A 14,874-nucleotide genomic window follows, 5' to 3' on the forward strand; every position below is an offset into this window, starting at 1 on the left:
TATAATGATCAAAATCTCGAATATTAATACAGGTCTTTTATTTGTATCCCCGCTAATTTATCTTCATGGGATCGAATAATATATATCTTTTTCTAATAGAAGGGAAGAAGAAGAGGAAGGCGAAGGGCGTGACCGACGGAGAACGAGGCTGTGAGGAGGTCGCTCGCCTTCTCCTCTCCTTAATAAAGGCTTCACGCCCGAGGTCGGAGCTGACGTGGCGATTCATCATTCCTCTACGTGTACGGGACCCTGGTCGTTGATCTCGAGTTCTCGCTCGACTTGGATCCCCTTCACCTCCGCTGCGGTTACCAACAACGCAGGTATGCAATTCTCCTGTTTGAATGAAACCCGAATCCATCAGTCTTGTTGGGGTTCTCGTCGTCATCATCTGCGTCCGTAGCTGTATCGAGCCCGGTCTTACATTATAGAATGGGCCGGATACGGGCTAACAGGTTCATGTTATGATCCAATAGAATAGTCGGTCGAGGAATTTGTAGCCCAGGTGGAGAGCAATAAGGGAGACACGGAACGGGCAAAGAAGAATTCCAAGGATGGAAAGGCGTGTAGGTGGTTCTTTGAGTAATAAAGGGTAGCTTCAATCTTCTTCATCATTATTGTCGGGAGAACTTCTCTAAGAATGCTAAAGCTAGTGCATCTACTGCGACCCTCACCAAAATCCTGTTATCCCATCGACAACTTACAATCATAACACAAGGGGTTGAGGGTGAAGACTGCAAATGCGAGCTTCGTCATATTCACCTGTCACCATGATGCGCGCGAGAGGTACTTAGAAACGCACATCTTCTCTGTTATCCATGTGAAGCTTTCTGTCGACTGGATGAGGATAGAACATCTAGTTTCTGTGATTAAACTAAGAGATCAGGAAAACAGGTAGATGTGCCATTGCGTTGGATGTTTGAGGATTATGATTAATATGGAAAAATATGAGCGTCACTACTTTATTATGGTATGTGTTGTCAACTTTATGGTAGTCACTTTTTGTCTTGCTCATATGAGTATGGCTGTTAGGGTTGCTGCTGTAATAGGCTTTAGAAGAGTTCTGCTTTATGTGGTATGACTAGCTTTCTGCATCTACTTTTGTTTCTTTGTTTTGAAAAATCCGTTTAGTAGCTTCGCTTCATAAGAGTTGCTTATGACTGTTATGTATGTATTCATGTCTTGTTGAATTTTAGATTCAGTGGGTAGCATCTGCAGTTAATTAGTTCAGGGGAGCACCCATGCGAAACCAAAAGGTAACTTGCCCTTTGGTCAATAGAATTATTGAAGGAAATCACTAATCTATGCCCTCGTGGACTAGGCTTTTCAAAAGTAGGGTAGTCTTTTGGAGTCTTTTAACTAGAGCAGGAGGAGATTCTGAAGCCTAGGAAGCATGCTGTCTAGGCAGATAAAAGTATCCGGGAATTTGTCTAGTTAACATAGAAAATAGACTTAGAAACAAGAAGCAAATAAATAATTATTGGTCAAATCTACATGATTAATTAACATCCTATTTTATATAATAATAACAACAAAATTAAGTCTCAAATATTTGGAATCAACTACATAGATTTTTTTTACCATTGTTGAAATATGTAAAAAGTCATATATTTAATTATTTAAAGGAGTTAAATATTTATTTATAATTTTTATTAAAGTTTTTCTAGATCTTCCTCTACCTCTCGTTATATCATTAATATTAAATCTTAATTAAGTTTATAATATTTAAATCTTAATTATTTTATCTCTTTTGATTATTGCATTCTCAATGTATCTCCATATCATCTTAAATGATTTTCTCTTATCTTATCGTCTATCGAAGTGATATGTAATTGTTTACGAATAAAAATATTTCTTTTTCTATCTTTCCTTATACCTTCACACAATCATGTCAATATTCTTATCTCCAGCATAAACTTTTTGTATATGTTTTTTCTTAATTACTTAACACTTAGATCCATAAAATATTATTGGTCTTACAACTATCTTATATAATTTTTCTTTTAATCTCAAGGATATCTGATGATCACACAAGACTCTTGATGCTTATCGGCATTTTAATCATCTTATGTTTACTCTATGGATAATATCTTCGTCGATTCTCTATCTTATTGAATAATTGATCCAAGATATGTAAAGCTTTTACTTAAAAGGACTTTTTGTCTATCCAACTTAACTATATTCTATTGTCTTATTTTAGAATTAATAAGATTATATTTTATAAATTCAGTTTTAGTCTATGGATAATATCGCCTTCTTAGCTCAAGTTTATAATTAATTTTACTTAAACTTTCATTAACTAAGATAATATTATCAACAAATAACATATACCGATGATGTCTATCATGTAAGTGATTAGTAAGTTCATCTATTATCAATATAAAAAGATAGAAACTTAATGTTGATTAGTGTACTCCTATATTAATATGAACTCACTGGATACACTCTTATAGTTTTAATACTAGTAGCTATATTATCATACATATCTTTAATAACATCAATATAATTAGTGGATACATATTTCTTTTCCAAAATCCATCATAATAAATCTTTAGGGACCCTATCATACACTTTTCCTAAGTCAATAAAAAAAAATGAAAATCATTATGTTTCTCTCTATATTTTTCATTAATTATCTTAATAAATAAATAGCTTCCATTGTTGATCTTCTAAGTATAAAATCAAATTGATTTTCATAAATATTTGTTTCAAGCTTTATTTTATTTTCAATAACTATTTCTCAAAGTTTCATAATATAGTTTATGATTTTAATTCCTCTATAATTTGAACAATTTTACATGTCACTCTTATTTTTGTAAATTGACACTAAAAACATTTTTTTTAGCTTTAAATAATATTTTATTATGTTTATTTAGTTCAGTCGCCCTCAACCGCGCCTCATCCCACCTTCCGCCGTAGTCATCCTCAACTGTGCCTTCGTCGGAGATGGCGTTGCTAGCATCCCGTTCTACTACAACCACGAGATCGCTTTCTAACCCTCAGCAGTTGTTGTTTCTTGCTGCTCCTAACCCTCCGCGTTCTCGCCCCTCAGTTGCACCTCATCCCGTCGTAGTCGCCCTCAACCGCGCCTTATCTCACCTTCCGCCATAGTCGTCGTCAATCGCACCTTCGTTGGAGACGACGTTGCTAGTGTCCCGTCCCACCACAGTTGCGCGATCGCCTCCCAGCCCTCAGTAGTCGCCACGGTCTCAGCCCTCAACTGCTCGCGATCGAGCCCTTCTTCGCTCGACGTCCGTTGTTAACCAATCGTGCGATCCCCACGACTTCCTAATCGAGCTCTTCCTCGCTCCACACACCGCGGCACAGAGGCTACAGTTTTCGCAGGGACCCTCGGTGCTCCCACAACCTTCTTCTTCCCCATTGGCCAACGTACCACCCCTTGTTGCCCTCAGCCAGGATCGCCAACGCCCATCCCAACTGTGTGGTTGCCAGCGTCCCATCCCACTGCAGCCGCTCGATTGCCTCCCAACGATCGCAGCGAGCCCTCGGCAGCGTCGCTCCCAGCCGCACCACCATTGCTCCATCGCTGCCTCCTATCCCTCGGTAGCAACGATCCCTCCACGCAGCAACTGCAGCGACGATCGCTGCCTCCTAGCCCTCAGTAGCAGCGATCGCGGCGAGCCCTCGACGACGTTGCTCCCAGTTGCACCACCATCGTGGCCTCCCAACCTCTCGACACCTAGGGCTTCATCGGAATCCTCGCAGTAACCCTTCACTCCCACTACGCTGCCATCGACTGGTGTCACAGTAGTAGCACCGAATAGCAGTGCGAATGCCCTTGACCCGACACCAGAAACATGAGTTAGGGATTACAAATCTGCAGTCTTATGCAATGGCTATCGACAACTCAGTAAAAGCTAAACTAGAACCTTGGAAACTAGGATTGAGAACCGGTTGTAGGAAACCCTTAATGATTTCAAAAGAAGTCTATTGGAGAGCTTTAATAAGTTTCAGGAAGATAAAAGTTCAAGTCTTACGTTGAACCGATCTGGAGACACCGGAAAAAGGAACCAAGAACAGGACACAAACTACCCACGCATGAAGGTGGAATTCTCAAGATGAGAAGATTGAGATCTAACCTGTTGGATCTCTAAGGCAGAAATTTTTTTTCATTTTCACATGATTCCAGAAGAATCCAAGGTGGAAATAACTTCAATCCAACTAAATGAAGATGCAATCCAATTGTATGATTGATACGAAACTAGCCACGAGGTCTCCTCGTGTGAGCAATTCGAAAGAGGGTTTCTCGTTTGCTTTGGACCATCTGAATATGAGAATGTTAATGGCCATTCGAAAGAGGGTTTCTCGTTTGCTTTGGACCAGCTCATTAAAATTTATTAGATTTCTATAGTACTATAATATCATAGCAGATTTGAATGATTGTCAAATCAAGTCAGAGACTGGTCCGAATGACAACTGATGGGAATATTTATTGAAGGACTTAATCCAGATATTTAGTGTGTAGTCAAAGCTCACCAACCCCGTACTATAATAGCTGTAATCTCATTTGCACGTTTGCATGGGGAAAAAATCAACAAGGAAAATCATAGAAACAGAAGTGACAACAAACAAATGATCAACAAGCCACCCACCCCATATATTCCTAACCGAAACCCTAACACCTGAAGACTAACCTGAGAAGAACACAAGGTAAGATCAACAAAGGGTTTATGCTGACATTGTGATAAAAAGTGGAGGAAGAAGCACCGATGTAAACAAGGTCAACTTCTAACGATTGAACTAATTGGAGAGGAACCAGAAGTTGACAATTTGGACACTGATCATGAAGGTATGGATTATAATGAAGATGTTGGATCTATCATATATACAATTCATGCATTAGCCGGCTATTCTGATCCGCAAACTATGAAAATTGGAAGAACTTTGAAACATCAGCATATTATAGTTTTGATTGATATTGGTAGTGCTAATAATTTTATGGACAGTAAGATTGCTGATCGATTGACCTACTACATTGAAGAGTGTGACAAATTCGAAGTAAAGGTCGCTTATGGACGAATTTTAACTTGTGATATCAAATGTTCGAAGATAAAATTGATTATACAGGGCCAAGAGTTGCTTGTGGACTTCTTTTTGCTACTCATGGAAGATTTAAAAGTAGTGCTTAGAATTGAATGACTATCAACCTTGGGTGATGTTTCTTGGAATTTTACTAAACTAATTATGAAGTTTTTTATTAATGGAAAGCAGATGATACTAAAGGGAAGATGTGGAAGTAAGGTCACAACTGCCACTAGCCATCGGATAGAGAGAGTTCTTCAGAAGACTGCAATGACTACTACATCGAAAGGCTGACCTATTGCTTACAATATCAAGAAGTAGAGATAGTACATATTTGATCAACGGGTTGTGATGCGCTGCAGATACATTATGACTGAAGTGTTGAAAATGAAGCTCTCTAGTTTGATGCTGCTTAGCCTTGAGGACAAGACTGATTTGAAGGGGGAGGAATTGTTAGGATCCTTTTATTTTTTGAGCTTTAAATAATATTTTATTCAGTTTATTTAGTTAAATCAGATAGGGGTTATTTGATATTTATTTATTATTAAGAGTCTAAGTCCTAGTGGACTCCAAGTGGAACTTTATAAATAAGGAAGTATGTATTTCTTTTTGACAATGAATGAAATATTATTCCAGTCTTCTGACAAACCCTAGGAGGCTAATCCTCTCGAAGTTATCAAGGAGGTCGATCCGCTCGAAGTGATCATTCCCTTTTCTCTCCTTTCTTCTACGATAAAACCCTAGGATTTTATCAAAAACTCTTTCTCAACTCGTTAGGTACCATTCTGAATCTCATAATTTTGTTAAACAAGCTAGTTAATCAAGTTACTTCCTTGTTCCTTAAACTTTTCCAAACTTCAATAAGGATACCACACTCTTAATTATTTTTATATTATTTAATGTGTCTTTTACTTTATTAGTTCTAATTTTATAAATAAATATCTGATTATTAAATATACTACTATTATTTAATATTAAATCTATGTCCTATGTGAAATATTTATTAAATAATTTATAAAAATAATTTTTTCATCTTTCTTTAATCTTATTATTATTAACGAGTATTCTTTGATTTTCATCTTTAATACGATCAATATTACTTAAATCTTAACACTTTCTTTCTCTAGCTTTGACAATTCAATTTATATCTTTTTTACCATCTTTATAACCTAATTTATTATAAAAATTATTATAATTTTCATATCTCGCCATACTAATCACCTTTTAAAGCATTTTTTTATATTCATTATATCTTTTAGATTTTTTCTCATTTTTATAATTTTATCTATCTTTAAAACATGATCTTTTAGTAAAAATTATTTTTTGAACTTCGACGGATCACCATCAATTCTCTTTTAAAGTTAGATCTCTACCTTTAGTTTTACCAAGAATCTTCTTTGCTAAGCTTCTAATCTTATTAGCTATCTTAGTCCAAATAATATTAATGTTATTCTCATCTAGGTTCTAAGTTGTCTATTATAAATAATTAAATGTTCATCTTTTTTCCTTAAGGTGAGTATTTATAATTATAAGATTATACGAAGTAGAAAAATCAAAAATTATACCAACATATTTATTTCTCTCCCTATAACCAAAGTTCTCATGCACTTCTTTATATTCATCATATATTTTCCCTACATGACTATTCAAATCTCCTCCAATTATAAAATTTTCAATTATAGGCATTCGTTGAATGATATCATTTGAGTCTTCTCAAAATTCTCTTTTGGTTTGATTATCCAATCTGATTTGAGGGATATAAGCACTAATGACATTCAAAATATCTTACGCTTTCATAAATTTTAAAACTAGAATTCTATTTTCAATTTTTTTTACATCTATAATATTATTGTTAAGATCCTTATCAATAATAATTCCTATATCATTTCTATGTTTAACTTTTCTAGATTTTTCCCCTTAGCTACTTGATCTTTTATAAACAAATAATATATATTCTTCTTCCAGAAGTGTTTACTAATTCTAATCGCTTCCGGAAGTGTTCTTATATTGCAAGTTGCTAATCTAACTCTCTTTTCTTGAACTAACTTTTTTACTCTCATTGATCCAAAACAATGAGAGAACCCTTACCTACTTGACACCATATTCAGTCATCAATGTGAATGATCGTTTCCGCACAACCTCCTAGCTCACTGTTTGTAATTCTAGACACTTAGGTGGTGAAGGTGCCTCCGTGGGTGATGACCCGGTTCTATATCGAAATTGGTTAAGATTCATATTTTTATTTTTAATAACTTAAACGTAAACTCATCAACTTTTTTATTTGAGCTTGGGACTGACATTGTCGGTGGTTCTATTTTATACGTGACTTAATATTATCCACCACTTGTCCCGCAATATTTGGCTTGGTTTTCTAAGCAACATATTAGAGAAAGACTCAGGAAGAAGAAACGAAGCTGTAATTATTGGTTATGTCCTCAAGAATTGGCATCCTATCCTGTACATTGTGTAATATTGATCACCAACAAATGGTGGCTGCCACCATCCAGTTGGAGGATGGCATGGGTCCTGCATTGGAGACCATGGAAAGGAGATAATATGTACTTACTTTTAAATAAAAGGTTGTTCAGTGTAATGTTGTGACTATCAATGGCAGTAATCCATAGGGTACATTGTCTAAGTTCTGTACTGATATCACATCTTCTGCTACTTCTGTTCAGCTCATCTTAGATCCCAAAGAATTTTTCAATCTAGTTTCTTGGCCGCCTCGAGGATAACTTCCTCGAACCATATAAGCCTGTCTGATGCTGGGGACACCAAATCCATTGCCAATCATATTCAAGTATCTTGGCACAACAGATGTCACTTGCAAGTCCAAATTGTTTTAGACCCAAGATGTAGCATGACGAATCATGCCCACTTTGTACTGATGAAATTGTCCAATCACTTAATATCCATTTGACTTAATATCCACTTTGTACTGATGAAATTGTCCAATCTGTATTGCACGAAATTAAAACATCGGAGAATGTAGTTATGTTCTTTTTTTTTCTTTCTTTGTGAGACAATGTGATATGTTGGCTTGATGATTGCTTAGAATATTTTGAATTATTTTCTGTTGGCTTTCATCCAGGATTTTTTGAATTTTATCTTGACATTAAGCTGATTCATTGGCATTGTTCTGTAATACCTTCATGATTAATTTCTCACTGTCTGCTGTAATGATGTGCTACATTAAGTTGCTTTGATTGAAGGCAAGTGCTAATTCAAGATTGAATGACAATGTTTATTACAATGTAAAAACACATCACTGTCATTTTAAATGACAAACAATACACTAAATTTAGTTGGATTCATTTCACTAGTTGAAAAGTACTTTCACTATATACAACCTTGGAACTGTGATTTTACTTGTGCCAAAATATTAGGTACCACATGCTTTTGATGCATAAATCTCTTTCAAGAAAGAAAGTACCAACCACTTAGAAATGGTTCCATTGGATAGTCATTTGGACTCATCACCCACTTCTTAGCAATTCTTTCCAACTTATCCACATACCACAATTTACAATCTTCAATACATCTCATAGTGTTTGGCGACCATGGTGGCCAAGAATGACAAATCAAGCATTCAAGCTTTTGGCAACCATATTGTGGGTGGCACTTGGTCACTACTTATGTGCTCATTGCAGCCATTTAGGTGGAGTCTTTGCAGGTCTATGGTTACCTTTGAGCAAACTTAACTCAATTATTAATGTGAAATAATTTCAAGCAGATATAGGTAACTTTACCACAAATTATGCATCAATTTGTTGACTGGCAGTCCATCCATTATTGAACTCCTAATTTTCTTAATGTTCTTGTTATTTTATTTTATTTATCAAAGATGACTTACATGCATTGTCAAATTAATGCAGTAAGAGGTTGCTGATCATGGGTGAAACCCAGGAGTTGGGGGATGATGCATCAACGATGAAAACTATATAGAGAAGGGAAAAAGGGTTTGACTTTCTAATGCACTTCCAACTGCAATTTGATTCATGGATTCCCTTGCCACTGCATGGGGGCATGCAGGTATTGTGTCATTTATGATGTTGATTCTGTGAATTTGCTGATGTTGGAAGTCCAACATGTAGTTGATACTGCATCAGAAAACACCCATTTTGATGTGTCTTGGACTCAAACCACTCTTCTTTTGTGCCCTTTAACTGTTGTCCATAAGTAATGTAATTCTTAATTCCCTGTAATAAATTAGAGTTTGTACCTCTGTCCAACCAAACTAGGAATCTCTGTAGTTTCTGATTCCCTGATGACCACCGAGTTGGACTCAGCTCAAATAGGAACGCTTGTAGTGGTTTCGGTAGTGGCATAAGCATATGCTTGTGTTACCAGTCACCATATAACTCTGTGATCCACTTAAAGTTATCGAATCACATCTGACTTTTTGTCTTAGTGATCTATGGTATATGAACGACAGAGAGAAAATTGGGTCTTTGCTACTTGTGCTGAACACAATATTTATTTGTTGGCATCATCTTACACCTGCTTGTGTTAACAAATTGTCGGTCTTATTCAAATTTCCTGATTGAACTGATTTTGATTCTAGTCGTAGCAAAGTCCTGGAAATAAATGGGATGCTTCATGGTGGAAACCACCTTTTTTTTGTTGTGTTTGCTATTTAAGCGAGTTTGTGTTCTAAAAGGTTTTGAATGGTCCATGATGCTGTTTTGAATCTTGTACGGCCCAACCATAATGACTTGAAGGGAACAGATTAATTCTTTTCTCTCCCAAGATTCATACATACCCTTGTATAGCGAAAGACTTGGGGTACTCAAACCAAAGACTCTCTCGAGTTGCTTCTCTATTGGCATTTCCATGCATGGCGAACCAACCAGAAAAATGAATCACATCTCACAAGTAGCTCTTTGGCAACGAAGGTGGTGAAAACACGAATCAATTTTTTTACTAGAAGAGCCAAATTTTGATCTTTGATTCTGAGATGAGACAACATTTTGGCAAATAAATTTCTGATTTAATCTGTATCTATTTTCCACTGAGTTTACTTACACATGCCCACAACTTACAAAGATCTTCCATTAAGCACCTGTAGATTGAGATTCTAATACAATCTCTCTATATCAACGCAGGTCAACGGACGTTCTATAGTCGTCTGTGCGAGTCGGCAAGTACATAGATATTAGCAAGCACGGTGATATTAGCAATCACGGTGATATAGAGATATTAGCAATCTCTATATCATCACTCACCCTTCTATATAACCATAGATATTATTGGATATATGGATAGAGCTTATGATCCGTTGATAAAGTGAGTCAAGTCCACGCCTACTGCATTTGCAAGCACGTTGACTCCAACTTGGAGAAGGAAACGTCCTACTCTTCCTCCTCCTCCTCCTCCGCCGCCGCCGCCGCCGCCGCCGTTGTTTGACGCCGACGCCGACGTCGACGGACGCACCATCGGCGGCAGCTGGATGCACTGAGGATGCAGATCAAAGTCACACAGTTGGCACCTGTAATGAATCCCTTGCACCGGAAACCGGCAACCGTCGCAGAATCTTCGGACAGGCGGGTGGGGCGTCGACTGCAGCGACAGCTGGTGCTGCGGGTGCTGCGAGCACGAGATGGCTTGTGGGCACGTCCGACAGCTCTCGTGGCAGTCGAAGTCGCAGGCGTCGCAGCGGTAGCGGGAGCCGAAGCCAGGGCACCGACAGAGATTGCAGGTGAAGTCCGGCGGGCTGCACGTCTGGAACAAGGAGTGGTTCGGCTGCATGATGTGGAAGATCGTCCTGTACTTCGCTCTTCACGCCCGGGAAGGAGAAGAGATAACTTTGGGGAGATCGCTGCGAGCACGAGATGGCTTGTTTTCTCTTCACGCCGGGGAAGGAGAAGAGATAACAGGTATTTATAGACTTGGGAGAGGGAAGCAGTAGAGATTGTTTGTATTTCATAAGCAAAGATTCCTTTGGGGGAGTGGATTCACTGACCAATTCATTTATTATTGAGAGGTCATCGATGTTAACTTGAGGAGTAGACTCGAGGTCACCTACGCAGTGTGAGGAGTAGACTCGAGGTCATCTACGCGGTGTCGTAGATTGAGCATCGTGATGAATATATTTAGAAATAAATAAATTTATTTATTAAGAGGTGTCCGAGAAACTACCAACATCAATAATGATGTTGACTAATTAATATGTATACCTTAGAATCTTAGACGACTCATGTCGGTTATCTTATCTATCTATCTTTCATTTCAACAAATAAGCATCATTAAGATAATATTTATTATGTTTTATCCAAAACGAACGAGCTTACAAGTGTTTTTCGGATTCCTAAATTAATGATATATTAAATAAATAATCTACATGAAAAAGGAGTGACTTTTGCTTGAAGAAAAGAATATGATATACAAATAAAACACATCTGCTACCGACATCAATTTATTGAAATAAATAAAATACATCTATATATTGAAATAAATATATATACGAGAGGCTATCGACATCAATAATAATGTTGACTAGTTAACATTATATATCTTAGAATCTAAGACGACCCAAGAATAGACTCGGTCATATACAACGTGTGGTTCATCTCATCTTATTTATCTCTCATTATAATAAATAAATATTATTATTATAATATTTATTATATTTTATCCAAAACGAACAAGCTTAAAAGTTTTTTTCGGATTCCTAAATTAATGATATATTAAATAAATAATCTACATGGAAAAATTAGCGACTTTTGCTTGAAGAAAAGAATATGATATACAAATAGAACACATCATATGAGGCTATCGTTATCAATTTATTGAAATAAATAAAATACATCTATTTATTGAAAATAAATATATATACGAGAAGCTATCGACATCAATAATGATGTTGACTAGTTAACATATATATCTTAGAATCTAAGACGACCTAAGAGTAGACTCGGTCATATACGTGTGGTTCATCTCATCTTATTTATCTTTCATTACAATAAATAAGTATTATTATAAGAATGTTTATTATGTTTTATCCAAAACGAATCAGCTTAAAAGTGTTTTTCGGATTCCTAAATTAATGATATATTAAATAAATAATCTACACGAAAAGAATATGACATACAAATAAAACACATTCAATTTATTGAAATAAATAAAATACATCTATTTATTGAAATAAATAGATATATGAGAAGGTATCGACTTGATTAGTTAACGTGTATACCTTAGAATGACGACACAAGAGTAGCCACAAGGGCTGACGAATGGTGGCCGGGATGATGGCGGAGAGCGCGACTGTGTCCTTCCCTTCCGGTGGAGAGGGGCATCGGGTGCTCATGGTTTTATGAGAGGCAGTCAGCTACAAGGCATTTCATCGCAAGACAAACAAATCTGAGGACATGGGGTGAGGAACTGGTGGGTGCGGTAGCTATTGCCACAGGAAAGAGATGTTAGCTTGCCAGATGAAGCATTTTTCGAGATGGAGAGAACTGGATCAGATATAGACAGGGATACTCAGCTCGAGCGGCCTAAAGTATTTGCTTCCCCGAAGTAAGTTCTTGTTTTGTGTTACCCTTGCCATCTAACCCCTGTCATGATTTCCATGTTTGAGTCGTCAAAAGTAATATATTTCATAAGTTGGTGCATTTGTTTCGAAAGGCCTGTATTTGCTATCTGATCTTTTCATTCAAATGCTTTTCATGAAAATTCTAAGACGATTGATTTGGTAATTACTGTATGGATTCAAATACTTGCAACATTCCGACCACACCATAATGATATAATACTTGTATACCAATGTACCAATGATATTGGTTGGTACCGACACACTGAATATTTTCTGTAATTTTATGGTGTACAAACCATATTTTGAGACTCTTCTATAGGTTCCAATATTGGTATTTTGAGCCGGGAGACCACTTTTCCAAACATCTAAGCTAGTGGGAAAGCTCCAAGCTTATTTATAAGCTTAAACATCCCTTTCATGTATATGCCAGATGAAAGATTGTTGGACTTAGCATGTTAATGCGATTTAGGATACAAACTCATGATTTGCTTTGATACCATGCTAATACAAGTAGTCGGATGTACTGCCACTTTTCCAATAACTTAGATTAGTTCGGAAAGATCTAATGTATATTATATAACCCCCACAATGTGCACCCTTATAACTAGGAAATTAGAATATCTAGGGAAATCAATACACTTGACAAAGGGCGAAATTGAGATATGGTTTTACTAAAAAAATTAGGAACACTTGTAGTGGTTTTGGTAGTGGCATAAGCATGCTTGTGTTACCAGTCATCATATAATTCTGTGATCTACTTATGTTATCGAATCACATCTGACTTTTTGTCTTAGTGATCTATGGTATATGAACGGCAGAGAGAAAATTGGGTCTTTGCTACTTGTGCCGAACACAACATTTGTTGGCATCATCTTACACCTGCTTGTGTTAACAAATTGTCGGTCGTATTCAAAGTTCCTGATTGAAGTGATTTTGATTCTGGTCGTAGCAAAGTCCTGGAAATAAATGGGATGCTTCATGGTGGAAATCACTATTTTTTTTTGTTGTGTTTTCTATTTAAGCGAGTTTGTGTTCTAAATGGCTTTGAATGGTCCATGATGCTGTTTTGAATCTTATACAGCCCGAGCATGATGACTTGAAGGGAACAGATTAATTCTTTTCTCTCAGAAGAAATTTCTCACAAGTCTTTCAAGTTTGAGAGATCCAATATGCATACCCTTGTATAGCGAAAGACTTCAGGTACTCAAACCAAAGACTCTCTTGAGTCTCTTCTCTATTGGCATTTCCATGCATGGTGAACCAACCAGAAAAATGAATCATATCCCACGAGAAGGAATTTGTCGTCACCACAAATTATTTTTTCATCGTCTTCAAGAACTTCTTTTGTTGGAGAATCGCTTATAGCTATTTGCAGCTTGAATCGAGAACAAACTATAAGGCAACGTGGGCTTGATTATTTCGTTTTTGTGCTCGACAAAATCATGCGTTAGTCACTTTCGACAATGCTTTAGTTGTCACTCTTTATGGAGACATGTTATTGTCGCGTCTCCCTACGAGATGCTTAAGCTTACATTAGTTGTGACTCTTGTTCTTATCTTGCAATTTCCACAATGAACAACAGCCTCTTCTTGATTTTGAAGTCTACATCATCTTACCATCGAATCCGTAGTAGGTACTTATCAATTTTACCTCTCCATGCTAATCATAATTAGTTTTATGCATAGGCAATTTGGATCTTGTAGACTTAAATACATTGAACTTTGCTAATCTAAGCTGAAATAATACTGAATGGCATGGTAGCTCTTTGGTCAAAGCAGAGTTCCAAGAAGGCGATCACTCCTACATGGGCGGGATCACTCTAAAGGAGCTTCTCAGATTAGATATATCCTCTCTGTATAATATTGTTTTTTTTTGTACCCTTTCCGTTTACAAATAAATTATAGACCATTTGCAGGCTTTGAAGGCATCTTTCAACACTTCTGCTGAAAGCGATCTTTCCTAATCGACCATACACTTTATGCAGAGTCATAATCAGTAATTCATGTCTTGTTTCTGTGGTCAACACCCCTGCGAGTCATGTCATCACATGAGTGGCTTGCTGTCAATTGGCATTGACGATATGGTAATTGTATGCATGACATTTTTTTTAATAGAAAATTAACTATTACTTATTAAAAAACTATATGCATATTCGGATTGTATGCTGCGAGGAGATGTGCTTCGATATTTATATTTCTCGAAACATGAAGAAATTTAAATACTTTGACTTTCCTTTGATATGGATATTGAAATAATGATATAAGTGTCAAGTTTGCGTTATCGATATAATTTGTATATAT

General features: G+C 36.6%; 1 protein-coding gene and 1 long non-coding RNA gene across 2 annotated transcripts; one reads left to right on the forward strand and one right to left on the reverse strand.

The window, feature by feature from the left end:
- Positions 1-10,308: 10,308 nt before the first annotated feature.
- On the reverse strand, positions 10,309-10,788 carry LOC135618060 (protein VACUOLELESS GAMETOPHYTES-like). Its single transcript, XM_065118961.1, has one exon. The coding sequence runs from the start codon at positions 10,786-10,788 to the stop codon at positions 10,309-10,311; it is 480 nt and encodes a 159-aa protein (XP_064975033.1).
- Positions 10,789-12,238: 1,450 nt separating this feature from the next.
- LOC135616153 (uncharacterized) lies at positions 12,239-14,708 on the forward strand. Its single transcript, XR_010488286.1, has 3 exons — positions 12,239-12,558; positions 13,656-13,774; positions 14,353-14,708. It is a non-coding gene; the product is annotated as an uncharacterized LOC135616153 (long non-coding RNA).
- The last annotated feature ends 166 nt before the right edge of the window (positions 14,709-14,874 follow it).

Source organism: Musa acuminata, chromosome BXJ2-7 (genome assembly GCF_036884655.1).
Source record: "Musa acuminata AAA Group cultivar baxijiao chromosome BXJ2-7, Cavendish_Baxijiao_AAA, whole genome shotgun sequence".
NCBI lineage: Eukaryota > Viridiplantae > Streptophyta > Magnoliopsida > Zingiberales > Musaceae > Musa > Musa acuminata.

Coding starts and splice junctions, on each gene's coding strand:
- LOC135618060 (XM_065118961.1), bottom strand. CDS start 10,788: ATGCAGCCGAACCACTCCTTGTTCCAGACGTGCAGCCCGCCGGACTTC.